General features: G+C 40.7%; 2 protein-coding genes across 19 annotated transcripts in view; one reads left to right on the top strand and one right to left on the bottom strand.

Annotated features, from left to right (window-relative positions):
- OSBPL9 (oxysterol binding protein like 9) overlaps positions 1–6,539 on the top strand; it is a 182,361-nt gene extending 175,822 nt beyond the window's left edge. For all 16 annotated transcript variants that reach the window (XM_026498119.4, XM_026498118.4, XM_057310802.1 and 13 more), the window contains 6 exons: positions 174–237; positions 355–495; positions 2,949–3,027; positions 3,784–3,875; positions 5,456–5,591; positions 5,849–6,539. In XM_026498119.4, the coding sequence (XP_026353904.2) occupies positions 174–237; positions 355–495; positions 2,949–3,027; positions 3,784–3,875; positions 5,456–5,591; positions 5,849–5,923 (587 nt within the window). In that variant the 3' untranslated portion in view covers positions 5,924–6,539. The remainder of the gene's footprint in view (positions 1–173; positions 238–354; positions 496–2,948; positions 3,028–3,783; positions 3,876–5,455; positions 5,592–5,848) is intronic.
- Positions 6,540–7,199: 660 nt separating this feature from the next.
- NRDC (nardilysin convertase) overlaps positions 7,200–27,230 on the bottom strand; it is a 100,909-nt gene continuing 80,878 nt past the window's right edge. For 2 of the 3 annotated variants that reach the window (XM_026498117.4, XM_026498116.4), the window contains 17 exons: positions 24,424–24,528; positions 22,695–22,818; positions 22,066–22,152; positions 20,042–20,161; positions 18,891–18,942; positions 17,824–17,974; positions 16,844–16,971; positions 14,867–15,029; positions 13,080–13,111; positions 12,688–12,826; positions 10,509–10,556; positions 10,160–10,212; positions 9,656–9,739; positions 8,909–8,999; positions 8,565–8,681; positions 7,577–7,666; positions 7,200–7,419 (listed from right to left, as the gene is read on the bottom strand). In XM_026498117.4, the coding sequence (XP_026353902.1) occupies positions 7,222–7,419; positions 7,577–7,666; positions 8,565–8,681; positions 8,909–8,999; positions 9,656–9,739; positions 10,160–10,212; positions 10,509–10,556; positions 12,688–12,826; positions 13,080–13,111; positions 14,867–15,029; positions 16,844–16,971; positions 17,824–17,974; positions 18,891–18,942; positions 20,042–20,161; positions 22,066–22,152; positions 22,695–22,818; positions 24,424–24,528 (1,782 nt within the window). In that variant the 3' untranslated portion in view covers positions 7,200–7,221. Of the gene's footprint in view, positions 7,420–7,576; positions 7,667–8,564; positions 8,682–8,908; positions 9,000–9,655; positions 9,740–10,159; positions 10,213–10,508; positions 10,557–12,687; positions 12,827–13,079; positions 13,112–14,866; positions 15,030–16,843; positions 16,972–17,823; positions 17,975–18,890; positions 18,943–20,041; positions 20,162–22,065; positions 22,153–22,694; positions 22,819–24,423; positions 24,529–27,230 lie in introns of those variants that run through there. The other variant, XR_008958876.1, reaches the window with a different exon arrangement.

Genomic DNA, 27,230 nt, shown 5'->3' with positions numbered 1-27,230 from the left:
TTGATGTCATTGTTGATATAAGCATGGTACTGGGAATGAGAACGGGATGGGAGGGTGCAAGATTAATTTTCCCCAAATTGAATGGAGTATACTGGAGTATCCTTCAACCAGACGATAAAGCCTTATGGCCAGTTGACACTGCTCATCAGAGCTTCTATCCCTTCTCTCCACAGGCTGTGTCTCGTGTCTAGATTATGACGAACATTATATTCTCACATTCCCCAATGGTTACGGAAGGCAAGTAGAGCTGTGTTCATTTCCTTTGATCAGCTGGCAGCACACTCTGCCGTTCCTTAAGATGCACCCTCCTTTCGTCCTCTGAAGTCAGCCTTACCTGCACTTTTGGTTTTGCAGGTCTATCCTCACAGTGCCCTGGGTGGAACTAGGCGGAGAATGCAATATCAATTGTTCCAAAACTGGCTATAGTGCAAATATCGTCTTCCACACTAAACCGTTCTATGGGGGCAAGAAGCACAGAATTACTGCTGAGATTTTGTAGGTATTTTGATTTTCCGCTTCAGTTCTCTTCTGCTTCTCTGAAATACTTTTCTTTTTTGTCTTGAATTATACCTTTTATTAGGAATTGACTGTTTTAATGGTTTTGTCTTTGTAAACTTGTTTCACATCCTGTATGTTCTGTCTCTTCCTAAAATCCCATATCAGAAGGAGACCTAAAATCTGGGTTCAGAACAGAAGTCATTCACTGATGGGATTTTCTTTGTAGGAACCTGAGAGGAGTCTTCCCAGAGCGCCCAGCTAATGCAGATCATAGATTCCTGACTCACTGACCATGGGCTAGTCTGCAGTAGACTCTGTGATTCCCACTGCAATGCCTCCTAAGTCATCACAGTCCTTTTTTCTGTGCCTTTGCTAGGGAAGAACAGTAACCATCACATCTTGGCTTGCTTCCATCTAGGGTCAGGTTAAGACAGCTGTGCTGTCTGGGTAACAGCCGGGTGGATTCAGAATCTGCCTGGAAGAGGAGAATCTGCAGGACTTTGTTTCCTCAGAGGCCTTGTTGGGAACAGTGTTGCAGATGGAACATACATGACTGGTTAACCTGTTTTCCAGGGAAGTAATTGGGATGACATGATTAGCATCCAAAAAAATCTTGAGCAGGAAGGACCATGAACACGTGATGAAGTTTACTGAAGATCAGTGTAAAATCTAAAAAATTACTGCAGTGAGAGAATATGGGCAGAGCTCAGAGAGCAGCACAAGTCACCTCAGGAACGCATCTATGCCCCCCTAACAGGCAGGTGGTGGAAATCGGATATCCAGAACAAAGGCGTGGGTGGGCCTGCTTCTCAGTGTTCCTTGGAGGTAACCAGCACCAACAGGGGCTGCCAGCTCAGCAGAATCTTCGCCAGTCATAGCCATTTACAGGAGAAAGCCTGCCCTCAAAGTTGGGAGCTGAAAGAGTGCTTGATAGACTCTTCAAATAAGGGGATTTGAACATGAGATGAAGGATTGTAGAAGCTGGGAGACTGTCAAAGTTTTTGGTCTCTGGACTCCATTACACTTAAAAATTATTAAGAGCCCCAAAGAGCTTTTGTCTTACATCAAATAATATCCATTGATATTTCTCATCAGAAATTAAGATAAGATTTTAAAATATTTCTAATGGGGGCGCCTGAGTAGCTCAGTTGGTTAAATGTCCGACTCTTGATTTTGGCTCAGGTCATGATCTCCGGGTTGTGGGATTGAGCCTCACATCAGCCGGTGTGCTCAGTGCGGAGTCTGCTTAAGATTTTCTCTTTCCATCTGCCCTTCCCCCTGCTGCGCACACACATGTTCTCTCTCAAATAAATCTTTAAAATATTTGTAAATAATAACTTTTAATATATATATATAAATATAAATAACTTTTCCAAAACTTGTCTTTAAAACATTTGTGAGAGGAGAGACATTGTACATTTTCTGAATTTTGTAAATTTCTGATATATCAGTAAATAGAAGACAGTGTGATTCTCCTACTTCTTGTCGGTGTCTTGCTACATACACATAGCCTCTGGGAAACACTGTACACTTGTGGGAAAAATGAGGGTGAAAAAGGCAAGTAATGTCTTCATATTATGAAAATAGTTCTGACCTGAGAGTCTTGGGAACCGTCAGGAGTCCCCACGACACTTTGAGAAGCACCATACAATGACTTTTTAAAAATGGGATTCTACCATTTTTCTTCCCCATTGTCCCCCTTCTCCAAAAACCCCTAAATCATAGAGGCACCTAGTTTCAGTCCCATGATGGCAGCTTGCATTCTTCTACCCTGTGTATTTTTCTCTTTCTGACCTCTTTTATAGCCTCCTCCTGTGTTCATGCCTTACCCTTCCTAACCTGTTCTTAGCTGTGATGCTTAACTTCCCAAATTCCATACCTACCATACATACCATTGTCATGTCCAAGTAGAGTCCTGTTGGCGTTTTTGTGGAAAGGATCCTTCCTCAGGAAAAGAGGTCAAACTATTTGACCTTAGGCTCTCGGGATACTTTGGACCATTTGACCTCAGGATCCTTCCTCAGGATGAAAAGCCTGGTCTCCAGTGTTACATCCTTAAGTGAGACCTTCTCTGACCTTCATTTCAACACTTTTGCTCTTCATCTCCATTGCTCACATAAACTCACCATAGCACTTAACCACCCAGAATCTCCGTGGCAAGGTCTCCACAGCTAGGCTGCAAACAGCTTGAGGGCAGGGACCGTCCCTCATCTTTTGTGGCCCCAGTACCCCCAGCACAGGGCTCTCTTGCTCATCTCATATACACTATTCATGGGATCTTGAGTTCATTAGCATGTTGTTTAGGGGCCTCATTCTTATAGTTGGCAGGGAAATCCAGTTCCACCAAGCTGCTTTTACCCAAGACTTCAGTTGCTCTTCCATGTTCTCCCACCAGATTCTTTGGTAGTTTTCAACTTAAGACTAATGGAAATGTTTCCTTTTCTATTTAGTTCTCCAAATGACAAGAAGTCTTTTTGCTCAGTTGAAGGGGAATGGAATGGTGTAATGTATGCAAAATATGCGACAGGGGTAAGAACCTGTATTTTACACTTACTTTAGGCTACATTGAATTGTAGCCTTCTTTCATCCAGAAATTTAACCAAGGCCAACTCAAATGCCATCTCTTCAGGGAAATCCTTTTCCTTCCCCCACCTATCCCCAGCAGTACAGTGATTTTTATTTTCCCCTCTCCTCTCAGAACACTGAGTATATGTAAAATATATGGCGTATAGTAAATACCCAGTAAATGATAGTTATGTCATTAGAATGGGTCGTATATATATAAAATTAAGTGCTAAACTAATGTGTTTGTATACATGGCTTGACTTTTTATAAGAAATGTATTTACTGCCTGACACCATGGATAAAAAAATGAGTAAGATAGTCCTTGACCTCAAGAAATTTGCAAACAGTACCTAATTAAAGTAGGAGGGAGGTGGTATGGGATTAACAGGAGGAGCCAACGAGCTGATTTTGAACTTGGAGAATTTGAAACGTAAAAAGCATTTCAGCCTTTAACATTAGAATTAGTTGTTAATGGGTCTGACTTTCCTAAGAGATTAATATTGAGCGTATAGCACAAAGCCACATTGAAAACCTCTACCAAGACGTAAGCTATACCACTATATTTTAGGCTGAAATGCAGCGTATGAAACTCACTGTCTATACATTATATTCCTGTGTGGGATTTGATTATTGAATCTGTTAAAGGCTTCTGGGAAGAGTTGACTTTTTCTCCTAGAATAGTTTGAACAATAAAACATCTACCTACCTCTTGTTTTCTAGGAAAATGCAGTTTTTATAGATACGAAGAAGTTGCCTATAATTAAGAAGAAAGTGAGGAAGTTGGAAGATCAGAATGAGTATGAATCCCGCTGGTAAGAGGACTTCGCTAGAGCTTTTGTGGCGGTGCCCTTGCTAATGGCTAGGCAAAGGCAGGGTTCGGTTTTGGAGACATGATAGCTGAGTATAACAGAGCGCAGACTAATTCTGAATACCCGGCTTCCTCTGGAGTGTCACCACTTACTGGCTTCTTAACCGTGACTATGAGCTAGCGTCCCTTTGCCTTCTTTCCTAAAACCTCAGAGTTGATGTGAGGACTAAATGAGATAAACACATAGTATATATATGATGCTTGGGATATAATAAATATTCAGTGTGTGCAGGCTTATCACCATCTTTGTGGTTTCTAAGAGAAGGCAGCGAGGCACCTAATCGAGGTATGTACCAACACCCTCAGGTCTTTTGTTGCAAAAAAAAACATTAAAAATTTCATCCCTGGGGCGCCTGGGTGGCACAGTCGTTAAGTGTCTGCCTTCGGCTCAGGGCGTGATCCCAGCGTTCTGGGATCCAGCCCCATATCAGGCTCTTCCACTAGGGGCCTGCTTCTTCCTCTCCCACTCCCCCTGCTTGTGTTCTCTCTCTCGCTGGCTGTCTCTATCTCTGTCGAATAAAATCCTAAAAAAAAAAAAAAAATTCATCCCTAAGTATTTCAGTATATATCTCTGACTTAACCACTAGCCACAATATCACGCTTTGGAAAAACAGTTCCTTAATATCATCAAATATGTAGTTTGGTATTCAGTTTTCCAGTGGTTTCAGGCATACTTTTTTCCTTTCCCATTTGCCACAGTAAAATCAGGATCTTTCAGTGGTTTGAGAATCACACACTGAAGTTCTTTGTTTAGCATATTAGGGCATTTCTTAAGGAAGAGGATCTTACAAGTCATTACCGAACTGTTATCTCTAACTTGTTAACAGTGCTTGGCTGGAAGGCCCGCTCATATTTTTAAGTGTACATCTATAAAAGTGTGTGCTCTGCTCCTCACCACAGGGGGCTAATCTTAGGCATGGCCACTTCTCTGGTCCCTAGGTGTCTTCACTTGTAAAGTGACACTAGACTTAACTAGTTATCGTCTTCGGGGGCCTTGAGAAGAAGCCACTTACCTTTCTCCTAAGTGTCTGCAGTTCACCTCTTGACCCTTATGCTCTCTGTTCAGACTGTTTCTCCAGGTTTCATTGTTCAGAGGAGTTTCTGAAATGGCACTTCTTCCCCCTGATGTAACCCTTTTGGTTTATAATAAAGGAAACTCACACCCTAGAGAGGTGAACTGATAACCCCCGAAGTTGCATAGCTAGCTAGAGGTAGAGGCAGAAATAAAGTCCCAGGTTTCAATTCTGTTCTTTCCTCTCTGTTGTCTGTACCATATATCCAGCTTTCTGCCTGTTCTTTATTTTCTTCCTTTGACACTAGCCTTGGAATCCTCTGAGTCCATTTCTGTCCTTTATTCCAGTGCCTTGGTACTACTTTAAGGAGATTTAGTCTGTGAACTACATTTAAAGCCATTTGACTTACACCTTCATTATGCTATATTCATTGGGGCTCTAGACTTTCAGTCTCAAGTTTGCTAACTCCTCTGTCATTCTAGTACTGAGCGCCTTGACTTCTTTTCTTTAGCCTTTGGAAGGATGTCACTTTCAACTTAAAAATCAGAGACATTGATGCAGCAACCGAAGCCAAGCATAGACTTGAAGAAAGACAAAGAGCAGAAGCTCGGGAAAGGAAGGAGAAGGAAATTCAGTGGGAGACCAGGGTAAGCTTGTTTGGGGAGCCTGCCCCAACCTCCCAGTTGCTGCTCCGCCTGTACCCTGAGCTGTAAGTCATTCATTTCAGTGAATGCTGAAGTGAAGTACCATCTTTAAGTAAGCATAGTGATGAACAAGATGAGCCCTAGTCCCTGCCTGAAACTCACTTCAGTGTAATGAGGGGAGAAGACAAAAAAAAAAAAAAAAAAAAAAACACGACATACAAAGCAAGTGAGTAACTGAATTCTCCCGCTTTCTTTTACAGTTATTTCATGAAGATGGAGAATGTTGGGTTTACGATGAACCATTACTGAAACGTCTTGGTGCTGCCAAGCATTAGGTTGGGAAATGCAAAGTTTACACCTGACGACCAGGGCAATAGGCATAATTAAGCAACAATCTTCCTTTGGGAGAACCTATTCACTCCCTTCTTATTGCAGTGGTTCCTATCTCAGGGATACTGGACTTTCTGATGCAGATGAACAATTAAAGCAAGAAAAGCTTCCCTTTTTTCCTTTTCTGTGGCAGTTACAATTTTGACTTCAGTCCTGAGAAAAACTTCAGGTTTTGAAAACAAGATGTCTGCTTTTTCCCCAAACCCCGTGCTTTGAAAAGCATTTATAAATCCCGGTCTTAAACCTTGCACACCTAGTATGGCTGTTAAGATATACATCTGTTCCTAGTTCATTTAATCTTGGGTTCTACGTACATATATATACACACACACACATATACCTAATGCCAGATTTTTCATAAATACTCCATCTGTAAATATTGGTTTCTCTGAGTTTAGAAACTTAGTGCAATGTATTAAAATCAAGTGTTAGGAAATTTCATGGCCTCACCTATAACAACTTTTGTTTTGGAATTGGACTATTATTAAATTGTATCTAACTCTGGACTATATTTAATTATACTCAGTGCTTCTTAAGGCTTCATAAAGTAATTTTTCCAAATTTTTTTTAAATGTGTTTCTTTTATTACCTGGCAACCCTGAATCCAGGAGCTAAGTAGCTTTATACAAGGACTCTCCTAAAACAAACAATGGAGGGTCCAACCTTTTTCTCAACCCTCCCTCATACTCTGTGTTCTGTGTTTAGCCCCCACTATGCTATTCTCCAGAGTTCCTTGAACTCTCATACAGTACAGTACACATAGGGCTCCCAACATTTTATCCAAAAATATTTTATTGCCTTAGAGGGTTTAGGAAGAGGGTTTTAGGTCCCCACCCCACACTGAAACAAAAAAGAATGCCACAGCAGCAAATGGCTCATTCTGAAGGGCATTACGGAACTATCATCTTTATTTAAAAAAAAACAAAAAACAGGCATAATTAGCACCTAGCATTTAGGCACTAAGACATCGGTTACATAGGCCCTCTCAAGGTTCTCCCTCTGAGAGAACCAGGATGGGCCAGGGCTTCTCAAACTGCTCCTGCAAGCTTTCTGGTCACACTTTCTATCTGCCAGCTGCTATAGTAACCCTTGGCTTTGTTAGTCACAGTGTGGGGGTAGGAGGAGTGTAAATCAAATTCTGTGATAGCAGTGCAAAAATTCAGTGGCACTAATAGTAGTGTAACTTCATAAAATACAAACACATTTTTAAATACACAATGCTTCAGGCCAACGAGACTGCAGTTTATTTGACTATTTTATGGTAGGGGAGAAGGTTAAGTGTCGATGTGAAAGCCCTGATATCAGTAATGGGGATGGTAGAGTCTACCAGCAAAGGAGAGGATGGCAGGTAGGTTAGCTGCATCGCTTCACAAGAAGAGTTTGAATCCTCACCAGAAGGGGAACCATCCTCTTCTAGCTCATACTTCCCAAATCCAATGACCTGAAAGAAGCCAAAGACCTGAGGTGAGAAATACACTGATCAGATGGGGCAAAGACCTGTTAGAATCTCTAGTCCCAACCCAAACTCAGGGAGTGGTAACTGGGCTAAATGACTGCTCTGGAAAGGACAGAGCTGAGGCTTAGTTAACTATACTCACATGAACGCTGAGCATTTTACTTCCTGGTCCTCTGTGAGCCTTGAACCAGTTGACTAGGTCGGATTTTGAGAATGACTTCAGTGCTTCAATCTTACAGGAGGAAGGGAAGATAAGAAAGCAAGCTATAAAAGACTAGCAGTGCATTTTCTGAAAAGGTGGTTATTAAACACACCCTAGGCAGATTTCTTTGGTTCTGCTTAGCACTGAGCATACCACTTTATTCTTCCAGGTTTCAGCTTGCCTTCAACCTTCCAGAGAAGGATGAAAATGAGCCTCTGTGTGTTTCATAGCAATAGTTAACCCTGGCAAATAAGAGAGGGTAGCAGATGCTGTAATTACAGCTGAGTAGTACACACGGAGCCAAAGCCCACCATCACTTTGGTGTTGCCTCTCGGGCGCGTGCTGAGGCAGGCATACTCTGGCCTGAGAAAAATACAGTAACAATTGAAACGAAGAGAAGTTTGTCTTCTAATAGGCAAACTGGAGCACCTTATGAGCTGGGCCGAAACTCTTATTAAAAGACCCTTTTGCCTCAGCGTCCTTTTGTTATTTACCACATGGGGTTATATTATCGGAGAGCGTTAGACTGCAGGTCCCAGAGCTCTTTTTGTAGGTTTTATTACTTTGGGCTAGAAGCAGTCAAAAAGACCTAACACCCAGAATTAATAAATCTGGAGAGGAATTCCATAAAGACCAGAAGTTCTCAATTTTCTTTAAATAGAAAATTTTTCCTCCACAAATCCTGTAATGAGCCCTGTCAGTATAAATACAAAATATAAAATGTATTTTATATTTAAATATAATTTTATAAATATATATTTATATAAAATATAAAACAATTATGTTACACAAAAATTGTTACACAAAACAGTACCAATACAAAACGGGTCTGCTCTCTTCCACACAATATTGATTTACTTGCGATTGTGACTCATAAAATCAGGAGTCCCGATCAGGGCTCTGATACTCAAAACTGTGTTACTACTACCTCATGGGCAAGGCGATCAAAGAGATACTGCTGTGTCACCACTTCGTTCCAGTTCCTATCCACCTCCTCCCCAAGGTGGGTATCCTCGCATTCCTTGAGCTTGATCAGAGCTGTGACCTATTCCACCAAAAAGAGAGACCCTCAGGCATAGCATCACACCAGTTGCCCTAGAACACACATGACCCTGTTCGGTCAGGTTTGTGACCTGCTCGGATCCCTTCACTTGGGACCTGCCAGCAGGATGGGGAGGGATGAAGCTAGGAAGACGTTATGGTCACATTAAGATAGGGCTACAGAACTCAAAAACTGGCCAAAGGAACAAAAGACCAGGCCAGCATACTCACCTGGGTGTTGAATGCTTCCTCAGTGAGGTTCTCGATCTTCTCCTCAAAGCTAGAAAGGAACTCTTCTATCTTCTTATCAACAACTTCAGAACTGAAACAAAACATCTTCAATTAAAAGTCAGCAAGGGCAGCAGCTCCTCCTGCCCACGGGTCCTGTCCCCATGCTTTAATAAAACCACCATTTTGTACCCAAAAAAAAAAAAAAAAGAAACCTGGTCTCAAGCTGAATGCAAAGGAGAAAAAGGGCTAAGGCATGTTTCTAGGAAAGAGACAAGTATTTTCTTCCAGGCCTCAGTACTCTTCCCCTAAGCTGAGTGAGAGAACAGAACCCAACCCCTAACTCTAGCCCAACTTCCTGATATCCTCAACACTGAAGCAGTGACAACCCAGGCTTGACCACTCCAAAGCTGAGAACCAATAAGGCCTGTACCCTGGTTCTAGCATAAATGCCAGGTCAGGCATCTTTGCTTTTCTTGTCCTCAGGCCTGCCTAGAGAAGAAACACTGGCAAGCCCTGCACAGTGACCACAGGACACCACAGGCCTTGAGTTAAGCCCTCTAGGACCACTGGAACCATTACCGATCCATCCTGGATCAGGCCATTTTGACCCACCCTCCATCCCCACCTCCCACAGCTGTGACTAAGTGAAGCAAACCCTATTCAGTCAGAGTTGCCTGAGGTTTAAGGAAGCACCTGTAACCCCCCTCTCCAGGCCAAGAATAATAATAGTTGGGCCCATCTACTCACTTGTATTTAGTTGCCTGAGTCCCCACGGTGACAGAGAATCCTAGAATCCCAGATGTGTTCCTACAGGTAGGGTAAACATGGTACCTACAGCCAGAATGAAAAGCTCTGTGAACTCAGGTAGTGCCCAGTGCCCTGCCCTCAGAAACTAGACATGAGTGGGAAGGGTTTCTCCACATCCTGACTGGACCTGGAGGTCCTGAAAGGAAATCCACAAATGTGTATGCATCTACTTCATTCTCAGGTTAGGGTGTCCACCCATCTCCTGAACTGAGGACTACACACTAGCTTTTTTCCTTGCTAATCTTTGAAACTTGACCGAACTAAAAACCTGATCATAGTCCAAGATGCAGACTCTAGAAGTTTAGACCAATCGGTATGACTCTAAAGCATGGAAGGACCAGCGAGCTCCAAGAGGCTGCTCAGTCAGGGTATCTGATAAAACTCAGCCTGCAAAGTAAGCCCCAGACCTTTATTTGAGCTCAGTGCTCTTGCCAGCAGACTTACCCAAGGGTCTGCTTGGTTCGAAGGAAGTCAAAACAAGGCTCTTCCATGTGCATCTGTAATTCAACATACTACCCATCAGCCCAACTCCTCCCAGCAGAGAAACCTCCATTTCTAACCCCCAAGTGTTCCACATAACCCCAAAGTCCAGCCTCCCTTACTGCCTTCTTCCTAAATTGCCCAGGCCCCCTGTCCATGCTCATACCGGGTGAGAATACTAAACTGGTTTAACCACCTCACCTACCAAACACCTCCGACCCGTCCCAAGTCCCTAGCTCCCAGGCAGAAAGGCCAGTCCTCACAGTGGGTCAAGGGCTCCTGAACACATCAACTCTCCTTTATTACAACTTACCACAAGCAGCTCCATAAGAGTGTATTCTTTCAGACTCCTGGCACCTGACTGAAAGGAGAGGTTGGTCAGACCAACTGGAAAGCCAATGGCTTACAGGATTTTTTAAGAATCGAGCTATTCTAGGCAACCATTTATTCAGGTATCCATCCCATTCTTCTTTTCCCCCCAAGAGAGTTGATCACACCCTCTAGTGCCATACTTTCAACAATCGTCGATGCATCTGCCTTCCCACTAGACTGCAGCCCTGTGAGGACAGAAATCACGCTTGACCATCTGTATTCTTGGCCCTTGCACAGGACTGCAGGCCGACATGTTGGTGAGTCCAATAATATCCAACCTGCCAGCTCCTGCCTAAAGGACCCAAAGGACAAAACCTAAAGTCAAGTACTTGCAGTTCAAGGTCCTAAGGAGAAGAGAAGGCAATATTTGGGATCAATGAAGGGTACCTGCACCTATTCCACAGACAGAAAGGGTATGAGTAGAAGCTTCTAAGGCCACACACAGGGACCAAACCAGTCGATAAGAGGCAGATACCACACTTAGGAGACCACATCCTGGCTGTCCTGGCGAGTAGCGAACTAATGCAGTTAGAATGAGAGCAGGAAACCAACAAGCAAGGGTGCTGCTGGTATATCCCACAGTCAGGCTCCCGCAGGCTCTTCTAACAGACCCATTTCTGTATCTTCCCACTTCACTAGAGGAATAGGCTAAAAGCCTGTCTGCCCCACAAGTCCTGTCTAGTCAGACAAGGAGATATCCTGTTCAAAATGCTCTCTGGGAGGAGGGAAGTGGTTCCCTAAAGAAAGCAATTTGTTTTAGAAGTTAGTGCTAAGAGGTAATGGATAGAAAGCACCTCAACAGCCAAGGTCTTATAATATGAAATCCCGCCTACAAAAGGAAAAGTACTTTGGATTTTGAGCAGCTGGAACACTGGAAATGTGCACAGGGCTAAGCAGGGCCAGGCCAATCATTTATGAACTTTGGGGCACAGTAGTCATTTCAGCTTCAAATAAGCTCAGAACAGAGAGCCTGGGTGGTTCAAGTTGGTTAAACATCTGCCTTTGGCTCAGGTCATGATCCCAGAGTCCAGGGATCTGTTCCTCTATCGGGCTCCCTGCTCAGCAGGGAGTCTGCTTCTCCCTCTCCCTCTGCACCCCCCCGCCCCCGCTCATGCTCACACATGTGTGCTCACTCTCTCTCAAATAAATAAAATCTTAAACAAGCTGAGAACCTGGATAAAAGCAAACAAACCAGGTAACTATAGCCAGAGGGAGATGGGCTCCACAGATAAGCTGGGTCTCTATGGAAAGACTTAAGTCCAGGGCCAGAAACACAATAAAAGGACAAGGTGACAGTAGGGCCACATATTCCTGCCCAAAGCCCAGACCAGGAAGATCTTCAAAGGGCCTGACAGAGAAGTGACTTCCTCATGCAGGACACCCAGAAACCATAGCAGCAGCTCACTACAGGAGCCCCAGTAGGAAATCTGAGATCAGTCTAGACAGGCACAGGTCCCCATTGTCCTAGAAGTAAGTGGGACTAACCATAAGTTAAGAGCCAACTGAGATTGTTGCAAAGCTCTTCCTTATTTTAAGTCCCATCCCACCTTTCTAGAATGGTGTGGAAAGAACACAGGATCTGAGGACACAAGGAATAGATTCAAGCCCCAATTAGTATGACCTCAGGTAAGGGACTCTGGACCTCAGATTCATCATCAAAACACAGGTAATAAATCCTTTATGTCAGATGCTTTGAAACTTAATTATGATTCTAGTAGTCATTCTGTTTGCTATATATTGATTGCCTGGCTGTTTACTTTGGCCTCTTTTTCAAAACTGTCTTTTTAACAAATGTCCTCCTGCTACTTGGGGTTGTGTCAGGGGGAACATGTAGGAACTTCCAACCACTCTTCAGTCGCTGTCCCTCTGGACCAGTAGTTGCATGATTCAATGAAACCCTATGACTGAAAAATGATCCATTTCGCTAACAGGAGCAATTTTAAATGCAATTGCTTCAAGAGGACAAATGACCCTAAGGATAAAAACTACAGAGGTAACTACAAAAGGGCCTTGAAAATCACAGGGTCACTACTCCCAGGTACTTTGGACCTTCCACCAGGCTTTAGCGCCCTACAGGTACTCAGCCATGAGGATGGCTGTGTGTAAAGGGGCCAACTGACCTGGTAGTACACAGTGACTTCAGAGTTGGCGTCACCCTTGTTCAGAGCTCTCACTTTGCACAGGTGGTGGCCACTAGGCAGCTCTACCACCTGGAACTGCACAGGCATCTCCTGCTCCAGGGGCATGAAGTTCAGCTTGCTGCAAGAGAATGAGTCTGGGTCACTGAGCAGTGCCTTTATCCTCTTACCCCCACCCACAAACTACTGTGAAGAGGAGGTCAGGCCATCCACAGCCCCTTCTGAATTCCTTTGCTTACATAACCAGCCTCAAGAAAACATACCACAAGGAGCATCATCCACTGTGGATTTAGTAATAACTGAGCTGTGGCTCAAGGCCCTCCTGCTGGAAGGAATATACAACTCCTACAGAGAAAACATAAACCAATACTCACTCAACAACATATTTCAGGAAATCCATGGATTCCTAGGAGGCAAAAGAGAAAAAAATAACTATAGCACGCTCTCTTGACATTAATTTCAACCAGAACCAACTAATATCAATATTCTAATTCTTTAAGAAGCAGTGGCTAGCATTAGGAAAGCAGATATAGTCTGTCAACCACATTGATTATGATTGTTGAAAATTCAGGGGCTCTCAACTGAACAGCTCCTCCTTTGTTCTCCCATTGGCATTCTATTTACCTGTACACTGTGACCTGATCAAGCTTAACTGTTCAGTTTAGCCCACCAGGCTCTGTCCTCTGTGACACTTGTGACTGTGTTTTCAAAACCTCAGTCTATAAATAAAAAACGTGGCATAGAGAGCAACAGAATAACACTTAACACTGAGTGAATGCATCCTCTCCCCTCTCAAGACTTCTGTTTTCTTATCTATAAAATGGGGGATAAAAGGAAGTGTCAGCTCATCTCGACAGTGGTTTCTACCTGGAGCAATTCATGGTACTACCTCTGGATCAAAAGGACCCCTGGCCGGTACTCCCACTGTGCTCAGAAAAGCGGGCAGCTATCCTCTCTATGTGGGTTGAAGCTTTTAAACTTCTGTGGGGAGGAAAGAAACTAAAGCTGGTTTGAGGGCTGGGGAATAAAGACAGAGAGGAAGTGGAGAGGAAACAGCAGCCAGGCTCAAGAATGGCCAGTTATATATTCCATCAAAGGGCCAGTCCTGAGAAACTGGGAAGCCATGAAGGAAGATGGTCAACAGCCAAATAATTTAGGGAGACTCCCAAACAAGCATCCTTGGCTGGAAGAGGCCTTAGTTAGTTAAAAGAACCACAGACCTATCCCACTCAGTAAGTATCAGAACAAACTCCTCATATGCCCCCAAACCTATTTTTCCTACTCCTCCACCAACCCACTGGTTCAAGCAAGAAATCCAGGCATCATCTTAAACCCCTCCCTCCTCTATCACCCCCACATCCAATTAGTCACTGAGTTTTGGCCATCCTCTACCTCACTATTTCTTTTTCATTTACTTTGCCTAAGCTCAGGCTTCATCATCTTTTGCTTCAACATGGGGATGGGGGGTAAAAGCACATAACAAAGTTTAGCATCTTCACCATTTTTAAGTGTACAGTTCCACAGTGTTACATTTATTTACAATGTTGTAAAACGGAACCCCAGAACTTTCTCACTTGCAAAACGGAAACTCTATACCCATAAAACAACTCCCCCTTTTTTCCATCTTCCCAACCCTTGGTAACCACTATTCTACTTTCTGTTTCTATGACTTTGACTACACTGGATACCTTGTACATTCTGGAATCATGTCAATTCTTATAAAAGCCTCATAACTGGTCCCTGCATCTTTCTTAACAACAAATCCCTTTTTAGATACTTCACTGATTTTCCATTTACTACAGGATAAAGCCCAAGCTCCTTAACTTGACACACAACTTTGATATATAAGTTCTGCCAAAGTATGTGTGTGTGTGTATACATCCCTCACCACACCCCAGAGCTCCCACTTTAAACTGTTGTTTCCACACACAATCTTCAATAACCAATACCATAAATTTACCAAATCCATTTCACCCAAAGCCCTGTCCATTATCAGCAGTCGTCTCATTAAGAAAGTCTTTCCCAGCATCAGAACGGCTGTGCTAGGACAACTCTGACCTGTCAGAACTACAGAGCTTCCCTTTTTGGAGAACTACTGCAATTCCAGAGCCCACAACAGCATTCAGACCTCGCCAAGAGCAACAGAGCACCTCACACTCACTGTGCTTGTGACATTTCCTTGTACCAGGCCTTCAACAAAGAGCTGGGATTTGAACTCCTTGACGAAGCTCAGCAGAGACTCAAGGGAAAGGCCATCCATCAAAGCCCGGTACTTGTCAATCATAGACCAACGGGCATATTCCAGGATTAAAAGCCGCACATCTCTATTCAGAGGGCAGAAAAAAAAGTTTCGTCGTTTTGAAATGAATCTTTAGATAAAAAAAGATTTGGTTAAGTTTTTACAGATGACGTGTTTCTAAAGAGACACAATTTCTATCATAAGATGGGAGAAACAATGTCATAATCACCAAAAACCATTTAAAATTACATTTACAAAACTATACATAGATTTGCTCACTGGTACAACTCACTTATCTGTCTCAAGTGCACAATAAAATATTTCACATTAGTTGCCAGATGAGTCACACACCAATTCAGAATTACTATTTTTATTTAAAATTCCATTAACATTTTATTAATTACTAGAGGCCAGCATTATGGGAACCTATTACTGTGGCGACAACATAGTATACATAGTGGCTCTAGGCCAGAATCAGACTAACCCCTATTCCACATCACCCCAACTCCTCACCACCCCCAACTCCCCCCCCCCACACTAAACTGTTTAAACTTGACGAGTTACTTAGCATCTGTGACTCAATTTCTTCATTTTTAAAACAAGGAAAATAGTAATGGCTACCATTATAGAGTTTTGGAGAGAAATAAATATATACATATAAAGGTTTTGTATCTCGCAAATACTGACTCTTCGATAAACAGGTACAATTATTAGTCTACCACACGTGAATGAAGCAGTACTCAGGAGCTGTTGGACACACAGGGCTATTTTTCATCATATTGATAGTTCTAGACAACTCGCCTTTCCAACTTGCATTTGGTTATTAGTTTTTATAACTTTTTGTGACCAGATTATCAGTTATTACAGGTCTGACTCTTAACTGCCACCTGCCCTGCTTTTGCATTTTGTTCACTTATGGACTCCTTATAACTTTGTCGAAAGGGGGAGAAGAGAGATGGGGTAACTGGGTGATGGACACTAAGGAGGGCATGTGATGTAATGAGCACTGGGTATTATATAAGACTGATGAATCACAGGCCTGTACCTCTGAAACCAATAATATATTATATGTTAATTAATTTAAATTTTTAAAAAGTTAAATAAAAGAACTGACCATGAGATAAATAGACAGATAGATAAATGGGTCAAAAGTAGGGCCTCTATATAAGGTTGTGCTGTTTGTTCACCATCTACAGATGCTCAGCACGGAGGTCAAGCAGGGGCTTGCAAGTCATGTGCACGAAGGGCTGTGTCTGCTCAGAGAGGACTTTTTCTCCCTCCCACAGAGGCTCTACCCACTGACAGAAGGCACCAAAAAGGGGTACTTTTTCTGATTCATACAGAGGTACATCTAGGCTACCATTAGCCCTGGACAAAAGAACAGACTCTAATAACAGACTCAAGGGGTTATGAGCAGAGGGCTTAAACATTATTATGCAGACGGTTAGAAGCCTTTTTAGTTTCCTCTGGAAACTTGGCTGAATTCTGGATAGCTGCAGATGCCAGATAAGTGATGGGTTACGCAATTTAGCTGAACTACCTCATCACAACACCCAATACACCGATATCAGTAGGAAAGCAATTTTGAGCTATAACAAAGCCAGCACTTCTTCAACTGTTACTTACTTAGAAACTTTGGAAAAACATCCTTGTTTACCTTTATTTAGCCTCTAGTTAAGTATAGTGAGTAGGCTTATTTTAGTCCTACTCACAGACAGCTACTTAAGCTAGGTTTAGAAGGCCTATAACTCAATGGATGGTTTCCTAAACCACAGCCAATTCTAATTTGTTTGAAAAACAGCACTGAAACTACAGCCTCATTTCACACACCTAACCCCTAGAAAGACAAATACTTTCAGGCCTTCGAAATAGAAGCTGATCGATCCTATGTATACCCACTTGGCCAGAGTTTCGGGCTTGATGAGGATGTTAAAGTAGGTCTTCTTCAACTGCTCGGTTATCATTGTGAAGACAGCTGGTGTGGAACTGAACTCTGCTAAGTAGTCAATAATGAGCTGAAATAGTAGCTTAAAAGAAAAGAAAGAAGCACTTTAAGTAGAGAAGCATGAAATCCACTACGTTTTGGGGCAGGGATGGAGGGAATGCTTCCCATTGGTTTTTACCAGGGGCCCAGCTTGGGAATAGGTATTTGGAGGAGTACTGGTGACTCAAGGATATTCAGGAGATAAAATCCTCAATAACTGTGAAATTTGGAGCAGTGATTCCTCTTTTTCTTCTTTAATTTTCGTAAGTATTCTTAAACACTTTCTTCTTCCAAATAAATAATTTTTAATTTAAAAATTTTTTTTAAAAGATTTTCTTTATTTATTTGACAAGAGAGAGAGCACAAGCAGGGGGAGTGGCAGGCAGAGGGAGAGGGAGAAGCAGTTTCCCCACAGAGCAGGGGGAGCCCAATGTGGGACTTGGTCCCAGGACCCAGGGATCATGACCTGAGCTGAAGGCAGTCGCTTAGCCAACTGAGCCACCCAGGCGCCCTAAACTTAAATAATTTTTTATTCAGCATCTCCACTGCCCCTAAATGTGACTTTAACTGGGAGAACATTACATTTATATATTGATTTTGGAAGTAATGACAACTTTCTATCAAACCCTCCTATCTAGTGTTGGCTGCAGACAAACTGCAGGGAAGCAAAGGGAAGTGAAATCAAGCCTGAAGCAGAAGCTGTACTGCATGCATTGCTAGTAATTAGTGGATATGTTGCTCTTATGTGTGGCCCAAGTCAGAACAGCTGTCACCGGCCAAGAAAACATGAGAACCCACATTAATAAACATTTCTGTGTATAGTAACCCATGCATAAGCCTCTATCTTGGTGCTTTAGGGGCAACACTATAAGCAAAACGGGACACTTGTACTTACAGGTAGTTTGTGGTTGAATCCTTTCACTCGAATAATTAAACCATGTTCTCCAGCTACCAACTTATACTCTAGCTGGGCCACATCTGCTTCATAAGCTGGCTCCGCAAGGTTATGGGTAAGAATATTGACAAAGATATCAAAGAGGACCACACTGAGAATATAAAATGCAAACAGCACCATTAATTGGCAGAAATAAAAACAAATGTGCTTTGGAGTAGGAAATTTCACTTTTAAAAAAATGATTACTCCAGAATGTAGTTCAAAGGTAAATACAGCTTACTCAGGGCTCAGTTTTATAGGCACAATACAGAACACCCACCTTCAGCAGAGCTTCCCAATCTTTGTCATGTTATGCATACATATAATGTTAACGCTTATACTGAAAAATGGGCTAAATGTAAAAGGCATAAAAATAACTGGCCCAAAGGCTCTGGCCATTCCTGCAGCCCAGGTCTTCTGACTGACAAATTAAAAATCTGAGGGAAGGGAGGCAGTTAATACATTTTTTCAAGTGGTATTAATAAATATTAGTGCTGTCATTCTCAGGTACTCTATACTATATACTATGGAATCTCAGGATTCCATAGTTCAAGCGGCAAAGGAAAGGAAGTACACTAACATTTCCTGAGCGCTTCCAAGGATTCAGGCACATTGTAAGCTGTGACCTCCCACAGTGCAGTTATCTATATAAATACGTAAGTTATTTGCTACAAAGTATAATCAGATTCCTTGCCAGTTTCTAGACACAGGATCAACAGATGCATTTGTTCTCATTACAGACCAGAAGTTAATCCAAACTCATTTCTAAAGAACTTTCTCAATCCAGTAATACTATGACCACCCTATACTACAGCATGTTTTATTACTGGGTGCTGGAATTGGAGCAGCCACAATTCCATTTCAATGTTCAGCATCAATACAAATAATTTGGGGCACAGAAAAAAATACACGAATCAGCAGCACAGCTCAGTACTGACAGAGAAAATGACAGAATGATTCAGAATGAGACAAACAAAACAGTTTTTCAATAAGAAACATATTTTCCAATAAAGAGGACAATTGCTTACTTTGCTGCAGACTTCTGTATCAAAGGTGAAATCAGATGGAAACGTATATACGCTAAAAAAAAAAAAAAAAAAAAAAAAAGATAAGAAAATCTAGGCCAGAGGCCTCAAATATTTTAGACATCTGCCACATGTCCCTAACATCGTGTTTTCTAAAAATTCTGAAATAAACTACTAGCCCTTAAATCCTTGTTACATCTTTATCCTGAAGTTATCTTTTAAAAAGTAACATTTACCATTCTAAATAGTATCCAAAAGGCACACTTTCGTCTATGGGAAGGCCAGATACATAAACAGATAACACAAAGGAGCCTAGGAATACTACATTAATAGCTTTGGTCAGAGAAAATGTTTACAGAGGTATACATGTCAAAAACATTAAAGAACAATCCCAAAGCTCACAGAAAGTTACAGCACAGACTTTCCAAAGAAGCTGAATAAATGTTAAGAACATTTTTAGAAACAGTGGTAAGTAATTCAAGAAACACCTTCCCAATAAACTTAAGAATCCCTGGGAGCCACAGAACAGCTGTGTTGAGGTTAGGGATCTGGATTAAATGGCAACAAAGGGATTTCTTTTTATTCCAAGCTGCTTCAGTAAATTCCTATGCTATGCACAAGAACAAAAAATAAAAAACACAGTTTGGGTTAACACATTAAAGACAAGAACTCTGGAGTCTATTTAACAGTATACTGTGATTCTTTTACGATAAAAGCAAATGGTAGAGAGAGAGCGATGGAGGATATTTCCCATTTGTAATGCTGGAACAGGCTAGCTATTGTGTCCAAGAATAATCTCCTTCGGCATACTCTTATTCTCTTTTTAAAAATGTTTAAAACATACCACCCATTCCCTAAGATGTCCCCATACCTGGCTCTGCTTTCATTTAACTGCAAGAAAAATATTTTAAAACAATTTCATTTTAAGCCTTGAATCCTTATTTATTTCCTAGAATCTGTAATGTATACAAGGATTTCTGTGAAGGCACAGGAGCGCAGTATGGATATGATAGATGAGCCTAGAAAAGATCTTCAATTGGAAGAGGAAGGAGGAAAGGGAGACAGGTGACAGACACACAGAAACAGGTTGCTACCAAAGTGGAAAAAGAGTTGCTATACTTATTTCACTCCTTTTAGAAAGGGAAACATTTTACCTTTGGGAATTTTGAATTTGTTGTCTTTCTTATACCACAGGCAACCTTGTGGAGTAGTCACAATTTTAACAGGGTATTCTGTCTCAGGGCAATCAAATGCCTTCAACATGAAGTCCGTGGCTAACAAGAGAAAAAACAATTCATTCCAGTAATTCAACCTGATTCCAACAATCTGTTCTTGGTTTTAGAAGTCTAGATAATTTCTCTTTGTGGCAAAAATAAGCCAAATTCAAACGCTAGAATATAATAAATTAGTAGAACACAGAAAATTCTCTTGCCCTTTAAATGAACTCTGAAGATCTGTAATTTCCTAAAGATTGATTCTGATCTCTCCACGTTCTGCTTCTCTTTCTCAAAGATAGTCTTAACTTTAAGAGGGACCTTTAATCAGGATAGCTGTATAAACCAATTTATAAACAAATCCATTCTTGAAAGAGAATGTCTTCTATCAACCTTACGGACATTTGAAAGGTAACAAAAAAGTTCTGTTCTAACAAAGTCAAACTTGGACGCCTGGGTGGCTCAGTCAGTTAGGTGTCTGCCTTTGCCTCAGGGCATGATCCCAGGGTCCTGAGATCTGGTCCCTGCTCAGCAGGGAACCTGCTTCTCCCTCTGCCTGCTGCTCCCCCTGTTTGTGCTTACTCTCTCTCTCTCTGACAAATAAATAAAATCTTAAAAAAAAAGTCAAACGTGTCCTCTAAGTTAATGAAAACATACATTGTTTTATGAATATGTAGGTGAGAAATAGCTACTTAAAGGAAAACAAGAATAGAAAAAACTACTTGTTATATTGATTAAAAAGAACTGGGTTGTTTAGATACTTAAAGTTCAAGATGCGGAACTGAATTGTCTAAAATACGTGAGACTTTTTAAAAAGTCTTTTGTTCTTCTAATTGAGGTTAGATCCACAAAACAAAATCAACCATTTTAAAGTGAACAATTCAGAGGTATTTAGTACACTCATAATGTTGTACTACCACCACTTCTATCCAGTTTCAAAACATTTTCATCACCCTAAAAGGAAACCTTTACACTCCATTAAACAGTCACTTCCCATTATCCACTCCCCCAAGCCACTGGCAACCATCAACTTGTGTTCTGACTCTATGGATTTATATATCCTGGATTTTTCATATAAATGGAATCCTATATGACCCCTTATGTCTGGCTTCTTCAGCATAATGTTTTCAAGGTTCATCCATGTTGTAGCATGTACATACTTATTTTTATGACTGAATATTACTCCTTTGTATATATTTACTATAATTTGTTCATCCATTCATTCACTGATGGACATATGGGCTGTCTCCCATTAATGAATAATGCTGCTGTGAATATGCATGTACATGTATTTGTTTGACTACTTGTTTTCAATTCTTCTGGGTATATACCTAGAAGTGGAACTGCTAGGGAAAATGGCATTCTGAGTAAATTAGTTATATACAACTGTAACCTTTGACCTACAATGTTTCCCATTGAAAGCTGGTAGACAGGTAGACAGATACACACACATATATCTACACAGAACAGAAATTCTTGAAATAATACATCTTCTTTATAAAGCAAATAAACATTTTTGCTATTTTCCATCCTAACTGGTTCTTTTTAATACTTTCCTAACTCATTACACTGACCTGACAACCCACTACAATGATTTCACAAACCTTCTGGTTTAAAAAACACTAAAACAACCAGGCAAGATAATGGCTAGTCCTACAGAGATTGACATGAAAGGATCAGCTATGATACACAAGAAAAAGCAGAAGTCTCAGGGAGTCCCAACATCTACATTTAAGTCCTGTTTTCTCCATTCACCAACTGATTAGTCTAGGAAAAGTCACTTTGCCTTTTTAAGCCTCAGGTTTTCTCATTCAAAAAGTAAGAAAACAGTAATGACTACTCTAGAGTGTTACTGGGAAGCTCAAATAGTAATTCAAATGACACTTTGTAAATGCACTATACAGGTGCTACTTGTTTTATTGATACATAGACGGATTATGTATAATGACTGCTATTTCACTGACCTATGTACTTATTTTCAGCTGGAAGATGAAGATCTGGATTTAATTCGAAATTAGTCTTCCATAGTTCGGCCCAAGAGTTTTCAACATCTGTAGAGATGAAAAACAAACTATCCAATAAACAATGCAATGTTGAGAATTCTCTTAATAAAAAATCAATTAACAACTAGCCTTCACAAATTGATTCTTCTTTCTCAGGAAAACTGTAACATATCCAGGCATGCTAGCCATTTACTATTCGAAGTGTGGTTAGCAGCACTGATCACCTGGGAGCTTATGAGAAATGCAGAATTTCAAGCCCTAACCCAGAGCCAGTGAATAAGAGTTTGTATTTTAATAAGACCTCTAGGTGACATATATGTATACTGAAGTTTCAGAAGCACTTTTCTAAAATAGTCAAAACTCTTCCCCAAACCACCCAGAACACAGGATTTTACTAGCTATAATAAATATAAACATAGCAGAAAGTAATTTTCTGCAAAGCAGTATAAATAATTTTCATTTCAAAGTAAACTTCTAAAAAAGTTTATACTTTTTTTCATAGGAACCATCAGACAAATTATTAAGGAATAAAAATTCTCAGATGAGTCAGCTAAACCTAAACTCGTAGGACAATTATTAAAATATTTTACCTTCCATACTATACTGAGTCCCAAACCATTTCTCCTTGAGGTCACATTTCCCCTCATTAGCACCAGACAGCAGAACAAGATTTGCTTTTTGTGGAACTAGCTGATTAAGGGCTTCAGCAATGACCTAATTGGGGGGGAGGGGGTGGGAGACACACACACACACACAAATAACAACTTTAACCTAATACATCTCTGTTAAAAAGGCAAAGCCATATGTTAGGCATCCCCAAGATCCTAGCATCTTGATGCTCATGAAACTCTATCTATAGTCTTTAACACCCTAATTTATAAAACTTCATTAGTCTATTAGTTGTTTCAAATGTTTCCTGATAATGCTATAAACTGTATTCATCTCAAATCCTACATAATAATAATACTAGCAGTAAAAATAGCTCTCATTTACTAAGTTTTACTATGTGCCAGGTAGTGTTTAGCATACGTTATTTCATTTAATCCTAAAACAACTCTAAGGTATACCCATTTATAGAAAATAATACTCAGGTTCCTGTTAAAAGTTACATAATATGTGTTAAAGATTCCATAATATGCACAGAACAACACAGCTAGAAATGACAAATGTGGAGTTCTAAACAAGTTGTGTATGATTCCAAAAACTCTGCTTATACTACCTCATCCCCAAGAATCAATAAAATGATCCCATTGCAAGGCCTCCTTCAATAATCCTTCAGCTATGATAGGAGTAAACACAAGATTTTGTGGGTAAGGTTTGAAACCCTAACTACCAATTAAACACCATTTCTTTGAGGAAAAACACAAATGGCAGTTCAGAATAAAATACTTGGACCCCTGGGCCCAATCTTCCTAGGAGGTAACAAGAATGTGTAATTACTGCTTCCTCCTGTACCCTTTCCTATCTTTAAAAATCTGGAATACCCTATATCAAGATTTCTCAACCTCAGCATTATTAACATCTTGGGCCAAATAATACTTCATTGTGGGGTGCCGTCTTCCGCACTGTGAGATGCTTAGCAGCTGCCGCTTCTGACTTCCCACCGACTAGATGATCTGCCAAGAGCATCCCCAGTTGTGATAACTGCAATGTCTCCAGACACTGACAAATATCCTCCCCCAGTCGTGACAACTGCAATGTCTCCAGACACTGACAAATATCCTCCCCCAGTCGTGACAACTGCAATGTCTCCAGACACTGACAAACATCCTCTGGGGGCAAAATCTCCCAAATGAGAACTGCTACCCCATATGGAGCAAAATGACTTACTCCCAACGAGGAAGGAAGGAAAAACCCAGCCAAGTATTTACTTGTATGTAATATTGTCTATAAGTCACATGTTTCAAATTCAGGGAATCTTAACATTTCTTATAAACATTTTCAAAATGGTTAAAATGTAATTACCCAGAGTCTCTAACTGAACCAAAAGGTAAGCAAAACAACTCTCTAAGTAAGCTTGGCAACTACAGCACGTAATTCTAGGAATAACTTTTTTTAGTAGATATTATAACACTTCAAAAATAGTGAGAATAATAGTACCTAAGAAACGGACTTGATTTTCTCCTCATATTTAAAACATGATTATATACAACAATCATGAAAAATTACCCACAAAACTTATATTTCTTCCATTTAAACAAAAAAATCTGACAAATTTAACCAAGTTTTCTACATTCCCACAGTTCTTAAGTATATCTTTGCACTTTCTCCCCCTCCCCTTTTGTCTAAAAGTAACTCTTCGAAATGAAACCTCCTTACTTCTGGCTTGTATTCAAAAAGAAGCTGATCTCCAGTGAGAAAGTCCTGTAGTGGGTACAGCTGCATGTTTTCACACATATTTTCCACATACTCAACTGGATCTGTCTGTAAAGAGAGAATTATTTCATACCAGAAACTTCCCTTATTCTTAATTTACCACAAAATACAAATAATTTTTCCTTTTTAACAATGAAACCAAAAGCCTCTGAACAGAAATATACTGAGCAAATATAATTTTAGCTTAAGAATTTGATGCTCACTCAAGCCCCGCGTTGGGCATAGCGATTACTTTAAAAAGGGGGGGGGGTGATTTGATGCTCAGAATTCTAAGAAAATTTAGCCAGAGAAAATTTACCACCTTAAGGAAGTTAACCTGACACCCCTCCAACTCCCGTCCTGAGCCCTACACCACACTAAGCTCTAATCACATCACAGCCTCATCATGACAGCATTACAACACTGAACTGTAAATGCTTGCTTACAGGTCAAGTGCCCCATGTGACTGATGTCCTTAAAGACAGGGTCTTCATCATTTTATCACTATAGCACTATCGCCTAAAACCATCTGTAAACATGAATTAAATCAATGCAGAAATCAAAATGTGTCAGTAGATAAAAGTCTTGCTATAAGAAACTCTATTAATCAGTGTATTACCTCAATTTAAAACTGAAAGAGTAACCACAAGTTCTCTAACTTGTTCAGAGGAAAGCGATCAATTTAAGTACTAATTGAGCACCCGGACGTTCAGAATCTTAAAACTGACAAGTCCGTCAGTGGTTCTATTCCCACATTTTATGAGGAAATAAACTCAGATTGATCAGGAGACTTGCCCAAAGTCACACAGTAAATAACAGGCAGAGCAGATACTAGAACTCAGGACTCCTAACGGAGCAGCAAACACTCTTTCCAAAATAACCACACTATCCAGTCCTTTACTAGACAGTATGGGTTGTTCTCTCACCTAATGGAAGACAGAAGAGAAGGTTACTGCATTCATGGAGAAGAAATGAGATGTGCATACATTAAACTAGAGACCATAGGTATATGTTATTTACTAAATTACCACATAAAAATAGAATAAGAGGGGAGCCTGGGTGGCACAGCGGTTAAGCGTCTGCCTCCGGCTCAGGGCGTGATCCCGGCGTTCTGGGATCGAGCCCCACATCAGGCTCCTCCGCTATGAGCCTGCTTCTTCCTCTCCCGCTCCCCCTGCTTGTGTTCCCTCTCTCACTGGCTGTCTCTATCTCTGTCGAATAAATAAATAAAAACTTAAAAAAAATAGAATAAGAAAAAAGTAAGGAAAGATTGCTAGCTTTTTTTGTCCCACTTCCCACTTCAGGAAACATTCCTGAATCATCAAGTTGACCAGTCACTAAGGTGCTATAATTATTTAAAATGATTCCTCCTACTCTGTTCTCATTTTTTTTTTTTTAAGTTAAGCTATTCTCACCAGCCACTCACTTATAAATTAACTGCTCTGGTCAGTATGCAACAAAATTGAATGATTCAAGATATTTCCTATGAGAAAACACCAAGGACCCTGGCTAAAAGCAGATCTCCAGTGCCAAGGCAATGGAGCAGGTGCTAAGAAAAACACTCAAACGCTATTCTTTCACTTTTTTAGAAGATATAATTCACATATCATAAAATTCACCCTTTTAAAGTACACAATTAAAAATGAAATAAAATTTAAAATAAAGTGTACGATTTAGTGGCTAGGATATTCACAAAGTTATACAACCATCACCACCATCTAGTCAGAGAATATTTTCATGGCTCCAAAAGGAAACTCCCATAACCATTAAGCATTCACTCCCTACTACCCACTCCCCCTAGCCACTGGCAACCATCAATCTGTGCTGTATCTCTATGGATTTACCTACTCTGGATGTGTCATATAAATGGAATCATAGAACATGTGACCTGTGCTGACTGGCTTCTTTCACTTAGCACATTTCCAAGGCTCATCCATGTTGTAGCATGAATCAGTACTTCATTCCTTTTCATGGCTGAAGAATATTCCACAGTGCGCATATTCTACGTTTTGTTTAACCATGCATTCGTTGACATTTGGGTGTTTCCACTTTGGGGCTATACTGAATACTGCTATCAGAAATACGTGTGTACAAGTATTTGTGTGGACATGTTTTCAATTCTCGTGGGTGTATACCTAGGAGGCCTTATAGTAGAGCTTATATGGTAAGTCTGTTTAACTTTTTAAGGAACTGCCAAACTGTTTTCCAAAGCAGCTACACCACTCTATAATTCCCACCAGCAATGTATGAGGGCTCTAATTTCTCTATTTCTCCTCCAACACTTGTTATTGTCTGTCCTCTAATTTTTTTTTTAATCTACTACAAACTCTTACTGCCTTATTATTAGATTATTTCTGTTTTTCTGCCTACAGAAAAGCACATGCTTAAAAACCTTGTTCTAGTTCATATTGTTGATTTATAAGACATATTGAGTCCAAGTTCCTATGGGAAATAATTTGTTTAAATTTCTTAATTAAGGGCAACTGGTGATTCAGTCAGCTGAGCGGCTGCCTTTGGCTGAGGTCATGATCCCAGGGTCCTGGGATCAAGTCCGAAGTTGGGCTCCCTGCTCAGCAGAGAGTCTGCTTCTCCCTCTCCCTCTGCCCCTCACCCCTGGCTCATGCTCTCTCTCAAATAAAATCTTAAATAAATAAATAAATACATACATACATACATGAATTTCTTAATAAGACTGGTTTGAATAGTTTGAAAAGGACATTCCTATTTGCCTTTATTGATGAAGACCAGAAACAGTCTAAAGAGGACACATT

This window comes from Ursus arctos, unplaced genomic scaffold (assembly GCF_023065955.2).
Source record: "Ursus arctos isolate Adak ecotype North America unplaced genomic scaffold, UrsArc2.0 scaffold_12, whole genome shotgun sequence".
Taxonomy (NCBI): domain Eukaryota; kingdom Metazoa; phylum Chordata; class Mammalia; order Carnivora; family Ursidae; genus Ursus; species Ursus arctos.
This window is presented reverse-complemented; position numbering and strand designations above follow the sequence as displayed.